General features: G+C 45.2%; 1 protein-coding gene across 1 annotated transcript; it reads left to right on the top strand.

Annotated features, from left to right (window-relative positions):
• Positions 1-13,591: 13,591 nt before the first annotated feature.
• Positions 13,592-14,677, top strand: LOC140523510 (uncharacterized). Its single transcript, XM_072638343.1, has one exon. The coding sequence runs from the start codon at positions 13,592-13,594 to the stop codon at positions 14,309-14,311; it is 720 nt and encodes a 239-aa protein (XP_072494444.1). The 3' UTR covers positions 14,312-14,677.
• The last annotated feature ends 7,081 nt before the right edge of the window (positions 14,678-21,758 follow it).

Below are 21,758 nucleotides of genomic sequence, written 5' to 3'. Positions count from 1 at the left end.
TGAGAAGGCAAACAATTCAATATAGGCTATACATGTGCAGTTATGCAAAAGACTTCCATAATAGTCATGTTGTGAAAGATTAACTATATTTTCCTCCATTCTATCCTGCCCCCCATTTATTCTATTCCGTCTTTTGACCTTGTCCCTCCCCAAAAATGTTTATTTCTAATTATTCCCTCCTCTCATTTGCCCTCCCTTCTATCCTCCCCCCACACCCCACTTATCCCCTTCTCCCTTACTTTCCTGTAGTGTAAGATAGATTTTCATACCAAATTGAGTGTGCATGTTATTCCCTCCTTAAGTCAAATATGATCAGAGTAAGTTTCAGTTTTTCCCTTCACCTCCCCCTTTTTCCCATCCATTGCCTCATTTATGAAAGATAATTTGCTCCTTTCCATTTTTCCTTTTCTCCTTGCAACATATTTCTCTCTCACCTCTTAATTTTATTTTTTAGACATCAACCCTTCCTATTCAACTCACCCTGTGCCCTCTGTCTATATGTACATAATCCCTCCAAATACCCAAATACTGAGAAAAGTTTCAAGAGTTACAAATACTTTCTTTCCATGTAGGAATGTAAACACGTCAACTTTAATAAGTCACTTATGATTTCTATTTCCTGTTTACCTTTCAAGCTTTTCTTGCTTCTTGTGTTTGAAAGTCAAATTTTCTATTCAGCTCTGGACTTTTCATCAAGAATGCTTCAAAGTCCTCCATTTCATTGAATGACCACTTTTCCCATTGAAGTATTATTGGTGATTTTTCATTTTAATCCTAGTTCCTTTGACTTCTGGAATATCATATTCCAAGTGCTTTGATCCCTTAATATAAATGCTGCTAAATCTTCTGTTAACCTAATTGTATTTCCACAACACTCAAATTGTTTCTTTCTGGCTGCTTACAATATTTTCTCCTTAACCTGGGAACTCTAGAATTTGGCTATAATATTTCTAGGAGTTTTTCTTTTCAGATCTCTTTCACGAAGTGATCAATGGATTCTTTCAATATGTAATTTACCCTCTGGTTCTAGAATATCAGGGTAATTTTCATTGATAATTTCATGAAAGATAATGTCTAGGGCCTTTTTTTGATCATGGCTTTCAGGCAATTTTTAAATTGCCTCTTCTAGATCTACTTTCCAGGGCAGTAGTTTTTCCACTGAGATATTTCATATTGTCTTCTATTTTTTCATTTTCTTGGTTTTGCTTTGTAATTTCTTGTTTTCTCATAAAGTCATTACCTTCCAACTAATTTTTAATTTTTAAATTCTAATTTTTAAAGAACTATTTTCTTCAACAAGCTTTTGAACCTACTTTTCCATTTGGCTAATTCTGCTTTTAAAAGTATTATTCTCCTCATTGGTTTTTTTGGACCTCTTTTGCCATTTGTGTTAGTCTATTTTTAAAGGTGTTATTTTCTTCAGGATTTTTTGTGTCTCCTTTAGCAAGTTGTTGTCTTACTTTTCATGATTTCCTTGCATTGCTATCATTTCTTTTCCCAATTTTTCCTCCACCTCTCTTACTTGATTTTCAAAATCCTTTTTTGAGCTCTTCCATGGCCTGAGCCCATTGAACATTTTTTGGAGGTTTTGGATGCAGAAGCCTTGACTTTTATGTCTTCCTCTGATGGTAAGCTTTGTTCTTCCTCATCTGAAAGCATGGAAGAAAGTACCTGTTCACCAAGAAAGTAAAATTCTATAGTCTTATTTTTTCTCTCTTTTTTGGGCATTGTCCCAGCCTGTTACTTGACTTTTGAGTCTTTTGTCAAGTGGAGAGTATCTTCAGGGATCTCTAAGTTCTCAGTTCCTCCAAGGTGGCACAATCAAGGAAGAGGAGTTTATTCCTCTCCTGACCTGTGCTCTGGTCTGCAAACAACCACAAGTTTTCTGCCCAGGATCTGCGATAAGGGTTCCATCTCTAGAGCCGATGCCAGCTCAATCACATCAGCGCTCTTTCTTACCCCAGGGCTGCCACTCAGGACTGAGACGCAGATCAGCTGCACAATTCCCCCAGGGACTTTAGACAGAGGGTTCCCAAAATGGAAACTGCTGTAGCAGTGGCTGCCACCAACCTGGGCCTAGGGCTAGGGCCAGACCCTGCTTCCTCCTCACCCAGGTGAAAGAGCTTTCTCACTGATCTTTGAAGCTGTCTTTGGCATTTGTGGGTTGAGAAATCTAGAAACCACAGCTACTGCTCACGATTCTGAAGCCTGGTCCAGTCCTGTCCAAGCTGTGGAGCATGACCAAGGCTGGGCTGTGCTTTGTTCCAAGCCAAGTGTGACAGACCCTTCCTGTCAGCCCTCCAGATAGTCTTGGGCTGGAAATCTCTTTCACTCTGTCATTTTGTGACTTCTGTTCTCTAGAATTTGTCTAGAGTCATTTTTTGCAGGTATGTTATGGGCTATGGGAGTAGAGATAATGCAGGTCCATACGACTACTCTGCCATCTTGGCTCTGCCTCTGTAGCCATATTTTTAAAAGTGTTCCAGATTATGAATTAGTAGAGAACAGATAATTAAAGCAACTCTGAGGTTCCACCTCATATTCATCAGTTTTGGTAGATGTGATAAAAAAAGGAAAATGACAAGTGGTAGTGGGGATGTGGGGAAATAGGAATACTGATGGCATGCTTGGAGGAGCTGTGAATGGATACAAGCATTCTGGGAAGCAATTTGGAACACTATCCTCAAAGTTACTAACCTGTGCATGCCCCTTGACCTAGTTATATCACTGCTAGGCCTATACCCCAAAGAGTTCAAAGAAAGAGGAAAAGGTCCTGCACATTAAAAACATGTATACTAGTTCTTTTGTGGCAGAAAATATTTGTGAATTAAGGGGGCACCTTCACTTGGGGAATGACTGGACTGACTATACCATACGATGTGGAGGAACACTATTGTGTTGGAAGAAAAAAAGAGAGAGTTTCAAAGAGACTCGGGCAGACTGCTCTGAAGTGATAGTGAGGGAGGCTAGCCAAATCAGGAGCACAGCTTATCCCAGAGCATCAATATTATGAATAAAAACATTTAAGGAAAATGTAAGACTTATTATCAACTACATCAACAAACATCATCCAAGAGGGCTCATGAGGAACAATGAGAGAGAGAATGGATTAGAGCATAGCATGGGGAACACGTTGTCATACCTGAACACCATGGGAATTTGTTATCTTTGGCTATAAATGTATGACAGAGGGGTTCCTCTTGACAGCCTGACTTATTCTTTCTTTCTTCCTTTCTTCCCTTTTTCTCATGGGCAAGAGGGAGGTAGGAGGGAAGGAGAAAAAAATAAACATTTGGTGACCAAAAAACAAACGAAATGAAGGAATTGAATTGTTTGAAAAAATGAGGACTAGGGGCAGTGTGACAGTGGATAGGGGACGTATTGAACCATGGCCATTCAGTCTGACCAAGGATTGTCTTTGGATTCTTTTAGATAGTGGAGACTTCATTTTAAAAAAAAGAGTTCGCACAATTCTTACCAGCAGTGTACAAATATACAAGAGGTCCTGGAACCTAGATAGCCTTTCCCCAGGAAATGAAGGCTGATAAATGGAGGTGCAAATTATCTTCAACAGTCAATTTTGGTGAAATGAGTCACCTCTCACAGGATGGTACATGTCAGGTTAATAAGGTGTTGGGAGGGAACATGGAGAAAACAAGAAGAAGGAAGAAAAGCTACTATGTGGCTGTGACACTCTGCAGAGTATAAAAGCCTGGTCAGCGGGGGAAGAAGTTGTCCAAAGCCAAACCTCCTCCTCTGCTCCTCTCCCACAATCCCACTCACCTCAGATACCATGTGTCACATCAGCTGCTCCCCTGGCTGCCAGGCAACCTGCGCCATGCCCATCTGTGCCCGTCCCTGCTGCCACCTGCCCTCATGTGTGGTCCTCCTATGCCGCCCAGCCTGTCCTGTGGTGACCAGCTGCCAGGCAGTCTGTGGAGCTGGTAGCTGCTCTCCCTCATGCTGTGGAGGCAGCCCCTGCCAATCTCCTTGCTGCCAGGTTAATCCCTGTAGCACGGCCTGCTATGTCCTCAGACCTTGCCAGTCTGCCTGCTGTGTGCGCAGTCCATGTCAGTCTGCCTGCTGCAAACCCTCTGTGTGTGTGCCCATGTGCTGCAAACTTGTGGCCTGTGGGGTCCCCTCCTGCTACAAGCCAGCTTCCTATACAACTTTGGTCTGCAGACCCACCTGTGCCCTCTCCTGCTCCTGCTGAACAGGCCATCCACTTAGAGATTAATGAGATGAGACAGGAAACATCCTGCCTGGAGTCATGGTGACCACAGCTCTGCCAATCCCCTGGAACACTGGATGTCTTGAGTGGCAACACAAAGCAGGAGCAAATATCCTTATGGGCAGCCACTTTGGCACTGCTCATTATCCACCTCATCTGAGGGTGGGTCTCATCTCTGGATGGTTGGTCGTATTGCACATTTACTGTTGGAGTCTGCCTTGGCAAGAAGCAATATCAAGCTAATAAATTAATTTATTCTGTTACATAGATATGTATTTCTAAATCTTTTCTTTCACTTCCACAAGTTTCAAAGCTTTTCCTTTAAGAGCTATACTACTTTCCAGTTTCTTTCTTCACATGCTGGGAATTTCAAGGGTACCAAAGGGTTTAGAACCACAAGGAGGGAGTAGGAGACTACGTATCCTCGAAGAGTGCCATGTTTCCTTTCAGTATTGAGCAGGGCAGGAGGTGAGTGCAAGGCACTGCTGTGCATACTTCCTTTAAAATTTAGAGTTGAAACCATCCTTTTTCAGTACAAAGAGTTGCTATCCCTGGCCCACTAGATCAGCTTTACCAATCCAATTCTGAGGCTTTTTTGGACACACAAAAGAGACACATCATTCTAGTGGCTCATTTCCATAAATGACTTCCTTGAAATATTTAGAGAGATAACCCTCACTGTCAAAAACTTCAGTCCTCATAATGGCTCCTCACTTAAGAACAGCTCTCCTCTCTCACAGAAAGCTTTCCTTTGACTAAGGCAGGATGCAAAAACTGATATTCACTTCCTGATAAATATATATGACCTCTTGGTTGTAATATATCTCCTCTCATCTTTCACTGGAATGCACTCTAAATTTCTTTTCATAAAAATGCCTGTACCCCTCCAGGGTGAGGAGGTAATAATGTGGTCAAGAGGTATATAGTCAATCAATACACAAGCACTGATTAAGACCCTCCTATGGGTCAGGTCCTATCTTGGAGACAAGTCTTGAAAAGACCAAAGTGGTTCAGCAGGCCCTGCCCTTATAGAGGTTCCATTTCTTCAAGGGAGATGACAAATGTAAGTAGACATAAGATTAATACAAAGTCAAGTCTTGCACTGGGAAGTGGAAGGAGTTACACTTTACAGGGAATGAGGGGAGGTGGATCCAAGGTGGCAGAGGATAAACAGTAACTGCTGAATTCTTATAACATTTCTCTCCAAACAACATTAAGACAAACCCCAAGTAAAATTTTGGAGTGGCAAAGCCAACAAAAGGTCAGAGTTTGACATTCTTCCAGTCCAAGACAACCGAGGACATCAATGGAAGAGATCTGTGATACCACGGTTGGGGCTGGTCCAGAATGCAAGCAGAGGCAGGACCAGCAGGGGGCCTCAGAGGACACCAGCAGCAGCAACCTCAGAAGCTCTCAGACCAGAGACAGTAAGACAATTGGTCAGGAAGAGATTACAGGGGACCCTTTACTGGCACTCAGTGCAGCTGGCACTGATGTCAACTCAATTGCCCATACACAGTTCTGGGTGGAAGGAAGTACTGCAAGTCATTCACAAGGGAGCAGGTGCCCTGGTCCCAGTTGCAAGCAAAGCAGGCACTAGTTCTTAAAGCTCAGGAAATCAGGGGCCCTTCCTGAGTAAAGACCAGAGCATAAAGCAGAAGAGCAGTGACCACACCTTTTCCTAGACCACACCAGCTTGGAAGCAACAAAAATTTGCAGACCCCCAAGAACTAGTTCTGAAAAGAACAGCATGAAAAAGCTTGACACTTGAGACAGTGCCACCACACCCCCAGCTGAGCAGAACCCAACATTTACATAAAGTTCAAAGTCGAGAAGTAGGCTGGAAAAAATGAGTAAAAAAAAAAACCAAACAATCATAAAAACTAAGGCTGTGGCAGGCAAGACCAAAACACAAACACAAAAGGCAACCTAACAATAGGTACAAGCAAAGTATCCAAGAAAACTGCTAAAAGGATACAAGCTTGATAAGAATTCTTAGAAGAGTTCAAGAACAAGATAGGAGTGGTAGAGGAAAAATTGGGAAAAGAAATGAGAATGATGCAAAAAATTATGAAAAAAGAATTAACAGCTAGGTAAAAGAGGGGGACAAAAAATACTGAAGGAAATAATACCTTAAAAAAAAGGAATTGGCCTAATGGTAAAAGAAGTAAAAAAATTCACTGAAGAAAAGAATTCCTTTGGAAGAAAAAGTGTTCAAATGGAAAAAAGGGGTACAAAAGCACAATAAAGAAAATAATTCTGTAAAAATTAGAATTGGGCAAGTGGATGGTAATGGTTCCATGAGACAATAAGAAACAATAAAATAAAGTCAAAAAATGAAAAAAAATCTCATAAGAAAAACAACTGATATTGAAAATAAATCTAGGAGAAATAATTTAAGGATTATTGGACTACCTGAAAGCGATGACAAAAATAGAGAGAGAACCAAGACATCATATTTCAAGATATTTTCAAGAAAATCTTCCCCAGTATTTAAATCCAAGAGCAAAATAGAAATTGAAAAAACCCACCAGTCATCTCCTGAAAGAGACCTCCAAATGAAAACTTCAAGGAATATTATTATCAAATTTCAGAGCTTCTAGGTCAAGGAGAAGATATTGTAAAAATCCAGAAGGAAACAATTTAGATATTAGAAAGTAACAGTTGGGCTCATACAAGATTTAACCGTCTGCACCTTAAAGGAGTAGAGGGCTTGGAATATGATATTCCAGAAGTCAAAGGAGCTAGAATTACAACCAAGAATCATCTACTCAAAAGGGAATAAACCTTCAGGAGAGAAAAAAATGGATATTTAATGAGAGAACATTCAAGCATTCATAATGAAAAAAGCTACAGTTGAATAGAAAAGTTTACATTCAAACACAAGACAATTCTCATTTATTTTTCAGTCATGTCCAACTCTTTGTGACCCCACTTGGAGTTATCTTGGCAATAAAACAGAAGTGGTTTGCCATTTCCTTCTCTAGTTCATTTTACAGATGACAACACTGAGGCAAACTGGATTAAGTGACACACTTAGTAAGTTTCTGAGGGTGGATTTGTTCTCAAGTTCTCTTGACTCTGTTCACTGACCATGTCTGATTAATAACCATTGTTGATTGGTTTGTTTATACCCTCCACTCCTTTCAAGTGCAAACTGCTAAATCTTGTGTGATCCTGAATGACACTCTAGAATATCTAAATTCTTTCTTTCTGGCTACTTGTAATATCTTTTCCTTGACCTAGAAGCTCTAAAATTTGACCATAATATTCCTGGAAATTTTCATTTGAAGGTCTCCTTCAGGAAATGATTGTAGATTTTTTTCTTGAAATATTATGTCTAGGCTCTAAATTAAATCCTTAAATTTTAGTGTTTAACTTTTCAAACTTCTATTGAGTCTTATGGCAATTAGGTGATATAGTGGACTTAAAGTTAGAAAGACCCAAGTTCAAATCTGACCTCAGACACTTACTTGCTGCGTGACCTTTGGCAAGTCACAATTTCTATTTTGCCCTTGGATCTCAATACTGGGGAAGTTTTTCATTAAAATATCTTGAAATAAGCCAAACCTCCAGAGACAGAACTAATGCACTCTGGGTGAAAACTGAATCAAACTTTTTTACTTTCTTTGCTTTTTATGGAAATGTGGCTTATAGAAAATGAGAACAACCCCTCAATTGACAAATAGTGAATGGATAGAAACAGACACTTTTCAGAAGGAATCAAAGCTATTTATATTTATATAAAAATGCTCTAAATCACTACTGATTAGAAAAAGGCAAATTAAAACAGTTCTGAGGTACCACCTCACATCTATCAGAAATGACAAATGCTGGAGGAGAGGAGGGGAAAAGTGGGACAATAATGAAATGTTGCTGGAGAGTGATCTGGTTCAATGATACTGGAGAACGATTTGGAACCAGACACGAAGATCTATAAAACTGGGCATAGCCTCTGATCCAGTGAGACCACTGCTTGGGGGTAAGGGAGGGGTGGGAAGGAAGGAGAATTTGGACTATTTGGAACTTAATTTTTTTAAAGGATGATATAAATAAATCATGCAATTCTTTTTTAGAAAAGGAAATCTGGGGGTCTAAGAGGAGAAAAGAGGAGCCCATTCTTCACATGGGGGACAGATAGCCTTCCTAAAGCGTAATTGAGTCCATCCTCCCTTCACACATAAACTATTATTACAAACCTTCTTCTTTCTCCTCAATTCTCTAATGCCTCGCCCTCCTGTCTCTATCAACTGAGGACCTTCTCTAAGGAAAAATGTTCTATATCTGTCATCCCTCCATCTCTGACAAAGAGATGATATTCTCTCCATGACTAGCCTCTCTGCCTTGTAGAGGGCTTGATCCCATCCCTTCCTGTTTACTCTAGCATGTTGGATCATCTCTGATCGTCAACTCCTCCGTGTATCTACTAAGACCTTCCACACTGAATTCACACATGTCTAACTATTCCTATTCCTCAAAATTTTTTTTAAAAAAACCTCTCACTATATTCTACCATCCTCCCCTAGTTACTCTCCTTCCTTTCTTAGTCAAATTCCTCTAACAGGCCATCTACACTCTCTTCCTCCACTCTCTTTTCTCTCTTTCCTCTCACTCACTTCTCAGTCCTTTGCAATTTGCCTTCCAGCCTCATCATCATCATTCAACGAAGCTGCCCTCTCTAAAGTTATTAATGACCTTTTAATCGCTAACTCTGATGGTATTTGGTCAGTCCTCATTCTCCTTGACCTGTTGGCTCCATTTGATCTCAGTGGTCTTCCTTTCCTCTTGGATAATCTCATCTCAGGATTTTGTGACCCTGTTTTAGGACACTCTCCTCCTACCTGTCAGCCCACTCCTCAGTCTCCTTTGCTAATTCATCATTGATATCACACTATCTTACCACTCAAGCTCCTGAGCTGGGCCCTCTTCTCTTTTCCCTTTATAGTCTCTCTCTCTCAGCAACCTCCCTGAAAAACATGTATGTGTCCCAATTTCTCCTCTGCATCCCCAATAGCCTATTGGAGACTTCAAACTAGATGTCCCAGAGACATCTCAAACTCAATGGGTCACTCCCTAGCTTTTCCCAAACTCTCCTCTATGTCTGCCAAAGGAGCTGCCTTCCTTCCAGCATTCCAGGTTTATAATCCCAACTCCTTCCCTCACCCAAAAGATCCAACACTCCCCAACCTTTTCACTTTCTACTTTCACAACATCTCTCATCAACTCCTCTCCCCTTGACAGACTCTGAGTGGTTCTTTGTTGTTTCAGCTGGTCCAAATTGGGGACTTCCTTGGCAAAGATACTTAAGTGGTTTGCCATATTCTTTCTCCAACTTATTTTACAGATGGGAAAACTGAGGCAACCAGGGTGAAGTGGCTTGCCTAGGATCACAAAACCAGTAAGAGTCTCAGGATTTGAATTCAGGTCTTCCTGACTCCAGGCCTGGCACACTGGGCATTGTGGTGCCACCTGGATGTCCAGGTTGGTAGTAGCTGCCAATTTCCAAGGTGTCACTGCCCATGCTGAAAACTGGGAAGTGTGGTTTGAGCTGGCTCTTGTACACTCTTCCTTCTATACATTTTTTATCTCCTCCAGGGGAAGATGAGCTTCATGCGAAGAGAGACTGTTTGAGTCTTGTACTTGTGTCAGCAGGACATGACCCAGTTCCTGGCAGGGAGTAGGTGTCCAGTACATGCTTGCTGACTGATCTAGACTGACATTTGGTGGGTATGTGCAGAACAGTGCAAAGGCAAGGTAAGTCTAGAAAGTCATAAGCACATCTTTACCTGCAATGTGATGATAGGAGAGGAAACCTGGAAAGAAGAGCAGAGGGGGAAGGAGGCAGGGGAAGGAGGCAGAAGGGGAGGGAAGAGGAAGGAGGGCAGGGAAGGAAAGAAGGAAGGGGAAAGGGAGAAGAGAAGGGGGAAAGAGAGGTAGGGGAAAGAGGAGGGGAGGCCATGTGCATCTGTACAGTGGGAGGAGGGATGATGGCAGAGGTCCTTGGGGCTCTGGATTTTGGAAGTTTCATTGGACACTTGGTGATTGCTGTAGACTCAGGTGACTCTTGAAGGGGCCAGGAAAAAGGAGATGGAGATAGAATGAAGCATCCTGATTCAGGAGGAAATGGGCCTCTGGAAGGACACAGATGAGCCTCAGACCCAAGGGACAATTTTGTTGCTCAGAGAAGGAAACCCAAAAGCTTGTGATGAGATGCTAGGAGAGAAAACACAGGCAGCATCAGCCTTTGTGTTGTGTCACAGGCAAAAACACACAAACACACACACATACACACAAGCAGATACACACACACTGCAGAGGGCTATAAAAGCCTGGTCAGGTGTAAGGAGCCTTTCCTGGGTCCTCAAAGCTGACCTCTTAACCCAGGATCTTCAGTGTTTCAGTCATCCTCTCCCCCGTGACCTCTGGGGCAGCAATGTCCTCTGGGTCTCAAGAACCTGATCCTTCCCCTGTGCGGTCCATCTCTCAGGGGAACGGCTTTGCAATGTATTTAGTCATAAAAGTGAAGTTGTCTTGTCATGTCTTATATCTTGCTCCATTTTCTTTCATTTCCCTGTCAGAAAATACATTACTTAAGAAAGTTTAAATGATTGAATATTTCTTAGGAATATGAAAGAATTCATCTCCAATGTAGCCTTGAGGAATGGTGTGTGTGTGTGTGTGTGTGTGTGAGTGTGTGTTTATCTGTATCTGTGAGAAAAAACAAAATGGCCTGAAAGATGATGAAGCCTGCATCAGTAACCAACTATACAGACCATACATACATACATACATACATACATACATACATACATACACACGGAACTACTTTGCTGCCTCTAAGAAAAGTTTAGAAGAATGCTATGAATCTCTATCATCTTAACAATTGTTTTGAAGTAATAAGTAAAATAAGAGATATCTTCAAGGAATGACGTAGAAAAATCCATGAAAATAATAATGGCTAACATTTATGCAGGCCTTGTGTTCTGGGCACATTATCATCTTCTTTGATCATGAAAGGCACCCTGGGAGGCAGGTTCAATATTGTTCCACGATTGATAATGGAAGAAAACAGGTTAAGAGAAATTTCAAGAATCCCAAAGCTATTGAATGTCTCAAGTGAAATTTGAAAAGAAACTTTTGTGACCATGAGCCTCGTGATCTGTCTGCTGAAACGCTTAGGACATCAACAAACCTGTTCACAGATATACGTTTGATGTGATCAGTGGCCATGAAAGAATTATAAACATGAAGGGAAAAGGGGAAGGGGAGTCTTGATGTGAAGCAATGTCATGTTGACTTGGTGTATTAAACCCTCAGAGTATCAACATGATCCACAAGAACACAAAAAGTACCAGGAAATGAATGGAGGCATTTGAGGCAACATTTCCAACATTTCTCTGATATAGATTATCAAGAAAACTAGTGAGGTCACTGAATGCTGCCTAAGGATCAAACTATACTTTCCTGAAGGAATGGGCGCATGGCATCAATGGCCCAAATCATGGACATGCAGCCTCCGGGTATGACCTGCTTGAGGTCCAAGGAAGGGGGGCCAACACCCCATGCCAGCAGTCTCACTGGCAGCCATGACCAACACAAAGAATTCCGCCTGACTACTGACTCCCTGAGCCTTGTTGTCTCTCCCCTCCCCCATAGGTTCTCTTGGATTGTGAAAGTCACCTCAGCCACAATGGAAAGGGACTGAAGTGGGGAGGGCTCAGGGGACCATGGCAGGGAGGGGAATGACTGTCTGAAAAGGGACTCTCCCTGCACTCTGACGAGGGACCATACTGTCAAAGGAGACTGCTGGGAAAGATGAGGGCCAAAAAATGCTCCAGCCAGCATTCTGCCACAGCCCAAGAGGGCCTGCCGGGCAAGTGACAGGACAGCCTGACTTCCATCCCTCATAGATTACGTTCACCAAAAGGCTCCAGGTATGAACTCTGGCAGGTCCCTCTGTGGTTCCTGGTGTCCTCCAGACTGGAGCCCAAAACCTGCCATGAAAGCTGACACCCTTCCCCACAAACACACATAAACTGCCCTCTCCACTTTGAATGGCAGATTCTCTCCAAGGAGGCATCTGATTATCTGACCTTTACTAGAATGAGACCCCATTACACAACCTCTCTGGTCCCCAGCTGCCCATCATGACCACATGCGGACCTCTTGGCAGAATGGTTGTGAATTATGACTGTTGGCAGGTTTGCTGCAGAGGACCCCAAGTCACAGAGACAAGACATCTCAGAATGTCCTTCCTGCCTACTCCCTTGGGATCCTCCAAAGGGGTGGGTACAGGAACATGCCTTAGGTAGCCCACTGCTCTTTGCCTGGGATAGAAGGTGCATCCTCCACACCATCCATGCCTCCCCTGCATTACCTGACTGCTTGAGGGTTTGTCTTCCCTTGACTGAGAAGAGTTGGGCATTCTGTCAATTGCCCTTCTACAACCTACATGGCAAACGCTGGTGTCCCAGCACTCACAGGCATGCCAGCATCCATGCAAGAAAGCTCTGAAGAGTCCATACAGGATATCTGCACTCTGATTCTCTCCCATATCAATGCTGCTTCCTCTGCCAGGCTTCTCCTGGGACATGTGCCTTAGAATGCCCATCCCAGAGACGCTCCCACCAGTTTGACATTGGAACAAGCAATGCCTCCCCTCCATGGTCTCTGAAAAGATCTACAGGTCCTCTTTGCATGCGATCCAGCTCATTCAGAAAAGAGTACCCGACCACACAAGGGGGAACACCTTAGTCACCAGTCTTGCTGCCTCATGTCACAGAACCCCAGTATGTGCCAGTGTGACCACCTTATGGGCCACTTTCAGGCAAGTGCCCCCCATTCATTCTGTCCTTGGCCATTCCTTCCATTCAAATGAAGCCAAACCACTGACTTCCTTTCAACCTCAGCTTTGGCTGCAGAAACCCAAGAGAATTCGAGTCAGGACACCATTACCTCAGAGTACTAGCATGCCTAGATACGTGTATGCTCACAAGCAACACACACATGCATGCACAAACACATGGACATGCAAGCATGCAGGTAGAGATGGTGATGGGCTGCTAGTCATCTCCTACACAATGTCACCATCACCTAATGATGGGCTCTGAGGGAAGCAGCCAGCCATAAACAACAACAGGGAAGCAGGATCTTTTCCCCTGGGCACATCCTCTTGCAGGAGGGATATAAAAGCCCACCGGGCTACACCACCTTCACACACAGCCCCCAGCTGCCTCACACACACACAGACCCACAAGCACAATCCCAGTGAGGCTCCAGATCCTACCTGCAGCAGCCCCTCCCTCACAGCCCTTTGCCCCTCTCTGCTGCCCAACGCTCCCCCACGCAGCTGCTCCCACCATGGCAAACACCTGCTTCTCTGGGTCCTGTGTTCCCACAAACTCAGCTGTCTCTGTCTGCTCCAGTGACAGGAGCTGTGGCAGCAACGTCTGCTTGCCCAGTTCTTGCACAGGCTCCTCCTGGCAGCTGGATGACTGCCCAGAGAGCTGCTGTGAGCCCAGCTGCTGCAGCCCCTGCTGCTGCCCAGCCCCATGCTGCCCACCGACCTGCCCCCTGACCCTGCTGTGCCGTCCAGTCTGCTGCGTGCCCGCCACCTGCCAAACAGCCTGTGAACCCAGCCCCTGTCAGCCTGTCTGCACCTCCTCCTGCTCCCCATCCTGCTGCCACACATCTAGCTGCCAAGCCCCTCCCTGCTGTGTGCCTGTCTGTGCACTGCAGTCCTGCTTCCGCGTCCCTGTGTGCTACAAGCTCAGCTGTTGTGGGACCACAACCTCTTGTCCAGTGTCCTCCTGCTGCCAGCCCAGCTGCTGCCGCCCTCCCTGCTGTGTGTCCCTAGTCTGCCGGCCTGTGTGCAGCCCACCCAACACCTCCTGTGCGCCTCTCTCCTGCACACCCTCCTGCTGCACCAACACATCTTCCTCCTCTTGCTGCTGTGTACCCTCCTGCTGTCCAACCTCCACCTGCTGCCGCCCTTCCTCCTCTGTGTCCCTCATCTGCCGCCCCACCTGCTGCAAACCTGCCTGCTGCCCTACCACCTGTGGCCAAAACCCTTGCTGTTGACCACAAGGTACTCTCTCTTCCTCTCCCTCTGGTGCTGAGCCTCCACCTCTGCCCAACTTCTGCAGGCCTCCTGGATCCCTCTCCAAACATCAGCCTGAACAACTGGCAGCATCAACCCCAAAGGCACTGAGATAACCAGGCCACAAATAACCAGCTGCACCAAGTACCGCACCCTCCCCAGGCCCATGCCAGGCCCCCTCCAAACCATGGCTGACCCCAGCCATGGCTCCTGCTTTGCCATGCACCTGACTCAGTGTCTGTCATTCTGGCACTGCCTGCAGCTCTCAGGCTCTCTCTAGGTTCAAAATGTGTGGGCATGGCCCAGGCCATGAGCCCTCCTGGCAATAAACCACATCAACTCACCTTCTGGCCTCTCATGTGCCTTTTGTCTTTATCCTCAGTCCACACAGGACAGGCTTCAGAGCCAACCAGGCCACAGGAGACAGTGTCCAGACAGATCACCATACCATGCACACATTTCCCATGGTCCTGCCAAGCCGTGCCCTGACACATCCTCTCCAACCCACACTGTGTCCTGTACACTCCCATTCACCTGCCCTGCCCATCAGGCCACTATTCTCTTGGCTTAAAATTCACCAACACAGCACTGAACAAGAAGCCATCTCCCAACCAGAAGTGACTTCCACATACTCATAGAAAGGTTATTACGCATCTGGATGGATGCATTTCGTTGTCGAGCCCAGGATTATGGGAAACAGGGATGTAGCAGGTTTGGCTGCAGGGAACAGCCTGGCAGTAGGTGGATTGGCAAGGGCTCGCTCTACAGTAGAAGGGGGAAGAGCTGCCACCAGCTATGTGCCTGGCCCCTGCCAGTCTGTCTGCTGTGTGCCTGTCTGCTACAAACCTGCTCTGTGCGTGCATGTATGCTGCAAGCCTGTGACCTGTGGGATCCTCTCCTGCCAGGCCTCCTGCTGCCAACTTGCTTCCTGCACCTCCCTGCTCTGTGGACCCTCCTGCACTCCCTCCTGCTCCTGAGCACCTGTTGCCCCAGTTCACTAGAGAGGAACCTGGAGCATCCACTTCTCAGGTCACTGTGGGCACAGTCTTGCTCACACATTGTAAAGGGCCTTTCCTGGGTCCTCAAAGCTGACCTCTTAACCCAGGATCTTCAGTGTTTCAGTCATTCCCTCCTCCTGACCTCTGGGGCAGCAATGTCCTCTGGGTCTCAAGAACCTGATCCTTCCCCTGTGCGGTCCATCTCTCAGGGGAACAGCTTTGCAATGTATTTAGTCATAAAAGTGAAGTTGTCTTGTCATGTCTTATATCTTGCTCCATTTTCTTTCATTTCCCTGTCAGAAAATACATTACTTAAGAAAGTTTAAATAATTGAATATTTCTTAGGAATATGAAAGAATTCATCTCCAATGTAGCCTTGAGGAATGGTGTGTGTGTGTGTGTGTGTGTGTGTGAGTGTGTGTTTATCTGTATCTGTGAGAAAAAACAAAATGGCCTGAAAGATGATGAAGCCAGCATCAGTAATCAACTATACAGACATACAGACATACAGACAGAAAGACATACACATGGAACTACTTTGCTGCCTCTAAGAAAAGTTTAGAAGAATGCTATGAATCTCTATCATCTTAACAACAATTGTTTTGAAGTAATAAGTAAAATAAGAGATATCTTTAAGGACTGGAATGACTAGAAAAACCCATGAAAATAATAAAGGCTAACATTTATACAACCCTTGTGTGCTGGGCACATTATCACCTTTGATCTGCCCTGGGAGGTAGGTTCAATATTGTTCCACGATTGAAAATGGAAGAAAGCAGGTTAAGGGAAATTTCAAAAATCCCAGAGTTACTGAATGTCTGAAGTGAAATTTAAACAGAAACCTTTGTGACCATGAGCCTCGTGATCTATCTGCTGAAACACTTGCCTACCAAGGACATCAACAAACAAGTCTCTCCTGTTCACAGACATATGGATGACCCCACTTCTATGTTTGATATGATCAGTGGCCATGAAAGAATTATAAACACGGCGGGAAAAGGGGAAGGGGAGTCTTGATGTGAAGCAATGTCATGTTAACTCTGTGTATTAAACCCTCAGAGCATCGAAATGATCCATAAGAACACAGAAAGTACCAGGAAATGAGTGGAGGTATTTGAGGCAACATTTCCAACATTACTCTAATATAGACTATTGAGAAAACTAGTGAGGTCACTGAATGTTGACTAAGAACCAAACTACACTTTCCAGAAGGAATGGGCACATGGCACCAATGACCCAAGTCACCGACATGCAGCCTCTGGGTATCACCCGCCTGAGGTCCAAGGAAGTGGGGCCAACACCCCATGCCAGCAGTCTTACTGGCAGCCATGACCAACACGAAGACTTCAGCCTGACTACTGACTCCCTGAGCCCTGCTGTCTCCCCCTTCCCCCATAGGTCTTCTTGGATTCCAGGTGTCAGAAAACCACCTCAGCCACAATGGAAAGGGACTGAAGTGGGAAGGGCTCAGGGGACGTTCACCACGGCAGGGAGGGGAATGACCATCTGACTAGGAACTCTCCCTGCACTCTAACCAGGGGCAATGCTGTCACAGGAGACTGCTGGGAAAGATGAGGGCCAAAAAATGCTCCAGCCAGCAGTCTGCCACAGCCCAAGACGGCCTGCCTGGCAAGTGACAAGACAGCTTGACTTCCATCCCTCATAGACTACGTTCACCAAAAGGCTCAGGGTATGGACTTTGGCAGGTGTCTCTGTGCTTCCTGGTGTCCTCCCACCTGGAGGTCATAACCTTCCATAAAAGCTGGCACCCTCCTCCACACACACGCGCACACACGGCATGCACACACACACACACACACACACACACACACACACACACACACACACACACACACTGACTGCCCTCTCCACTTTGAATGACTGATTCTCCCCAAGGAGGCATCTAATTATCTGACCCTTACTGGAATGAGCCCTGCTTTCCATGGCCTCCCTGGTCCCCAGCTGCCCCCATGGCTACATGAGGATCTCTTGGCAGAATGGTTGTGAATCAGGACTATTGGCAGGTTTGCTGCAGAGGACCCCAAGTCACAAAAACAAGACATCTCAGAATGTCTTTTCTGCCTGCTCCCTTGGGATCCTCCAAAGGGGTGGGTCCAGGAAAGCATCTTAGGTAGCCCACTACCCTTTGCCTGGTATGGGAGGCGCATCCTCCACACCATTCTTGTCTGCCCTATGTTACCTGCCTCTGCAGGCATGCACATTTTGCCACTTGTACACTTATTTTCTCACCTCATCAAAAATGTTTTTCCTTTTTGGTCTGTTGGGGATTTTTAAAGGGGTAGGTCCATATGGCAGGACTTTGCACTCCCATGCCCACAGACATCCCAATCCATCCAGCACTGGCATAGATGCCTGCTTCAAAAAATCTAGGCAGCCCTCTGCCCTCAGTTCCCTCACTCATATCCATCAGGAATACAAGCAGGGCTTTGCATCACCTTATTATCCACCCTCCTTTGCTCGTGACCCCTGGACATCTAGTTCTTTGATCATCAATTAATTTTTCTATTCTCTTAGTTTCAGCCATTTTCATCTGCTCATTTGATGTGATCAAAAGGCAGAACATAGTCTTTGTTTTCTAGGACATTCAAATGAAGAGATGACATGCAAACCAGTATGTACATAGTTATCTATGTAATAGATAAATAGGAAATAATGAATAGCGCGAAATCATAAGAATTAAGAGATTTTTGGAAAGGCTTTTAGAAGATTTGGTTTTAATTTTCTTCTAAAGGGAGCCCAAGAACCCAGGCCCTAGAGATGAAGAGGGAACCAGACCTGAGCGATGGAGTTTCTTTTCTAGGGACAAGCCAGAAAAAGTTACTGTGTTAAATAACATATTTTAGTAAGTGAGGTATAACATGGCTGGAAGGGTAGATAGAGGTAAGATTGTAAGGGACTTTGAAGGTCAGAATATTTTATGTTTTTTATTAGAGACATTAGGAAGCCCCTGAAGTTTATTGAATCAGAAGTGATATGATTAGACCCGCACTTGTGAAAAATCACTTTAAGATTTGAATGAAGGTTGGATTGAAGTGGGACAAGACATAAGATAAGCAGACCAATCAGGAGGCATGTATGTCTCCAGATAAAAGTCATGGTAATATCAGAAGAGACTAGGTGGCATAATTGAAGATGTTGTGAAGAAATTGACTGGCCTTGGTATTATGTTGGATTTGTGAAATGAGAGAGAGTGAGGAGTCTGGGATGACTCTTCGGGAGGGACGAGGGACTAGGAGGGTGGTGTTATCCTCTATAATAACAGGAAAAATAGGAGGGAGGAAAGTTTTATGTGGAAACATAATGAATGAATTCAGTTTTGAACTGATGATGAACTGTTGAATTTAAAATGTCTTCTGAACATCCTGTTCAAGATAACTGAACTTAACAATAAATTTGTTCCAGTATTGTGGGTCTCTTTCCTCATTGAAACTCATAGTCTGATAACATTGTTTTTGAAATACTCTGGAGCCTCAATGGTTCACTGAACATGTGCCTTCTCTCTCGACTGCCATCCCGACCATGAGCGAGGAGTTTCCTCAGAACCTCATGTATCCCTGTGTCATTCTGACTCCTCTAGCCATGTTCCCTTTCATTCTCCTCCGCTCCTACTGGGTTCTCTTTTGCCTCTCAGTCCTGCTTTCCCATTGGAGACTCATAATCAAATCACTTCCCCATTTTTCCTACAAGAGTTGTGGTGATCTACTCCTCTCTGACGTCATTTACCACCCAGGATCTTTCCCAGCCACAATCCCCTTGCTGGCTACTGCTCCTTGCTATTTCAAGTGAATTCAAGATGTATTCACTAGTAGCTTTTTCTTTGCCAGGAGGTCTGCTATGCCCTGTAATTGCAAATGCTGTCAGAAAGAAAGACAGGTGGCACCCTCAAGGAGCACACATTGACATGGGAGAAAGCAACAAAGAAATGAAGCCAAGGAGGGAGTGGAGAATGTTCCTTCTATTATCATGGTGGAGAAAGGAGTCAGTATTGGAGCTTCAAGAGGAAGGCAGTGTGCATAGTCAGCCTTGGCCCTTTCTTCGAGTGGAACTTCCAGAAACAACTGACCAATCTGCAGAAGGTCCAACCCCAGGAGTGGAGAGACTTTCTGGGGTAAGAAAGCGGCTACTGGTGAACAAAGGGCAGAAGCAAGTCTGGACACTTTGGAGGTTGGCCCAGAGAGGAGGTGTCAGTAGATTCTGTGTTGTCCACCCTCACAGAAGACATACTCCTAAAGGGTAGAGCCCAGTTCTCCTGAGGCTGCTGTATCTGTGGTACCCTACCACCATCATTCTGTGTGTCCCTGGCTGGGGCCTGGTACACAGGAAGCACTTGATATTCCTAGTTATGTGGACTTCATTCCATCCCTGAGAGACTTTTCCATTCCATTCAGTTCCACAAGTAATTCTTAAGCCTCTGAAGGTTCCATGGTAGATGCAAAGAAAATCCCCAAAGAGGATGCAAGTAGCTTCTGTCCTGTGAGGGCCTGGGGGATGTTCCTCCCCGTTCTGGAGCTCATTTCCTCATCTGTAAAGTGAAGGACTAAGCCAGATGAGCTCTGCTTTCAGTTCCATGATCTTAGTCCTAGGGGATGGGAGTGAGGAGTAGGAGACAGGCTACAGTAAGAAAGAGTCTTTAATTTGCCTGTTCGACCACGAGGGGGCAGCAGTGTCCTGTCTCCAATTCCCCATGCCCACCCATACCCCAAGAAAGAGTTGAGTCTAGAGATCTTTCCTGCCTTTTCCTCCTGTCTCAGGACAGCCCGTAGGTTTCGATGGCTCTGGTTCTGACTTTCTGGCTCTCTGCAGAGAGCTCTTGGCATCAGGCTCTGGATTTAGACAGACTAGGTCCGTCCTAGAGGCTAGCTCTCTCAACTAATTGATTGGCACATTAGGCTCCCACCTGGAATTTACTCTAGGACCATGTCCTAACACAGCTTAAGTGTAGCTCATGTAACCAAATGTGGGTAACAAGGTCTCCAGGTTCCACACGAGTAGTTAAGGTTGTAAATAGAGCTGACATTTCTACAGCACCTCGCATATGCAAGGCACTGTGGTCCTCACAACAACCCTCGGGAGGTAAGTGTAGATACTATCCCTATTTGATAGATAAGGAAACTGAAGCTGAGAGAGGTTTTAGTGACTTGATTTGGGTCATACGGCTAGTAAGTGTCTGAAGCCATATTTGAACTCAAGTCCCCTTATCTGTTGTGCCACACAGCTGCTGAATATGGAGTAAGCTAGAATTCTATCACACAGAAAACTTGGGAAACTCACAGAATTCACATGAGGTTTTAATTAGGTACAGAAAACAGAAGGCATTTGAGGGTCTCCCAGAAGTGGGATGTGACAGGGTTCCAGTCCCTTCCTTCCCCATGGCCTGGGTACCTTTCATTGCTTCTCTAGCCATGGGAGCCCCAGGAGGGTCCCCCAGGAGGCCATCTCCAAGACTGGAGCTGTCCAGGGCATCTTCTCTGGCTAAAAGACAAGATTTAGGTGCCCCTTCAAGTTAGGGGGACGAGTTTTTTCCATGACTTTTCCTTAGGTGCCCTCTGTTCATGGGTTTCTTCAGGAGTTCATGTTACCATTTCCCTCTTGGCATGCTGCCTCAGGTTACCTGTGTGCCCCCTATGATCTGTCTCCATGATGAGTTTCTGCTGCAAAATAATCATCAATAAATCCGGAAAGGAGGAGAGGGAGAAACCCTTTCCCCCACCCCCAGAAAAGAGGGAAGAGATGGCCAAAGTGAAGCCAAGAAGTCGTCTGCTGCCCTCCTTCCTAGGCACAACCCCTGGTACATGAGGCCATTCTTCTGAGTCCCAGCCAACTCATCTGGAGGTAGCCTCCTGGAGGAGGTCCTGGAGACCAAGGAGAAACAGGCCGTGTCCTCTAGACAAATTGTCAGAGACCTGGTTCTGGTCTATGTAGGGGTAGCTGGGCTCCAACTGACCAGGGGAAGACTCTCCCCAACCTTACATACACTGGAGAGCATAAAGCTGTCCTGGTACTGCCCTAAGGAATTAGGCTTAGTCCTTACGCCACAACCCAGCACTGTGAGAACAAAAATCTCTCAGCAACATCTTGTTAAACAAGATAGATGTCATCTACCACTAAGTGTTCTGAACTAAGCCACTCCCCTCAAAACCTTCCTCCTCAAGCTGATGACAGATCTTCAAGGAAGCCCAGCTTGGGTGGCCCTGATCTCCTCAACTTCAAGGCTCCCCAACTAAGGACTCCCCTTGACACTCCATCTGCTGCTCTGAAGAGCGTCTCTCTTGGTCAGTCCAAGTTGTGACGATCTGGGAGAAAGGTATCTGTGATGCCCCAGAAGGAGTCCTAGAATGGCAGGGGAATTTTTTTTTTCAGGAGAGACAGAAGATCAAAGTGATCAAGAGCTGGCCCTGAAGTCAGGAAG

The sequence above is a fragment of the Notamacropus eugenii genome, chromosome 2 (genome assembly GCF_028372415.1).
Source record: "Notamacropus eugenii isolate mMacEug1 chromosome 2, mMacEug1.pri_v2, whole genome shotgun sequence".
In the NCBI taxonomy this organism is placed as follows: domain Eukaryota; kingdom Metazoa; phylum Chordata; class Mammalia; order Diprotodontia; family Macropodidae; genus Notamacropus; species Notamacropus eugenii.
The sequence above is the reverse complement of the archived record's forward strand: the minus strand, read 5'-3'. Positions and strand labels throughout refer to the sequence as shown.

Excerpts from the sequence above, each read along its gene's own strand:
- LOC140523510 (XM_072638343.1), top strand. The coding sequence starts at position 13,592 with ATGGCAAACACCTGCTTCTCTGGGTCCTGTGTTCCCACAAACTCAGCT.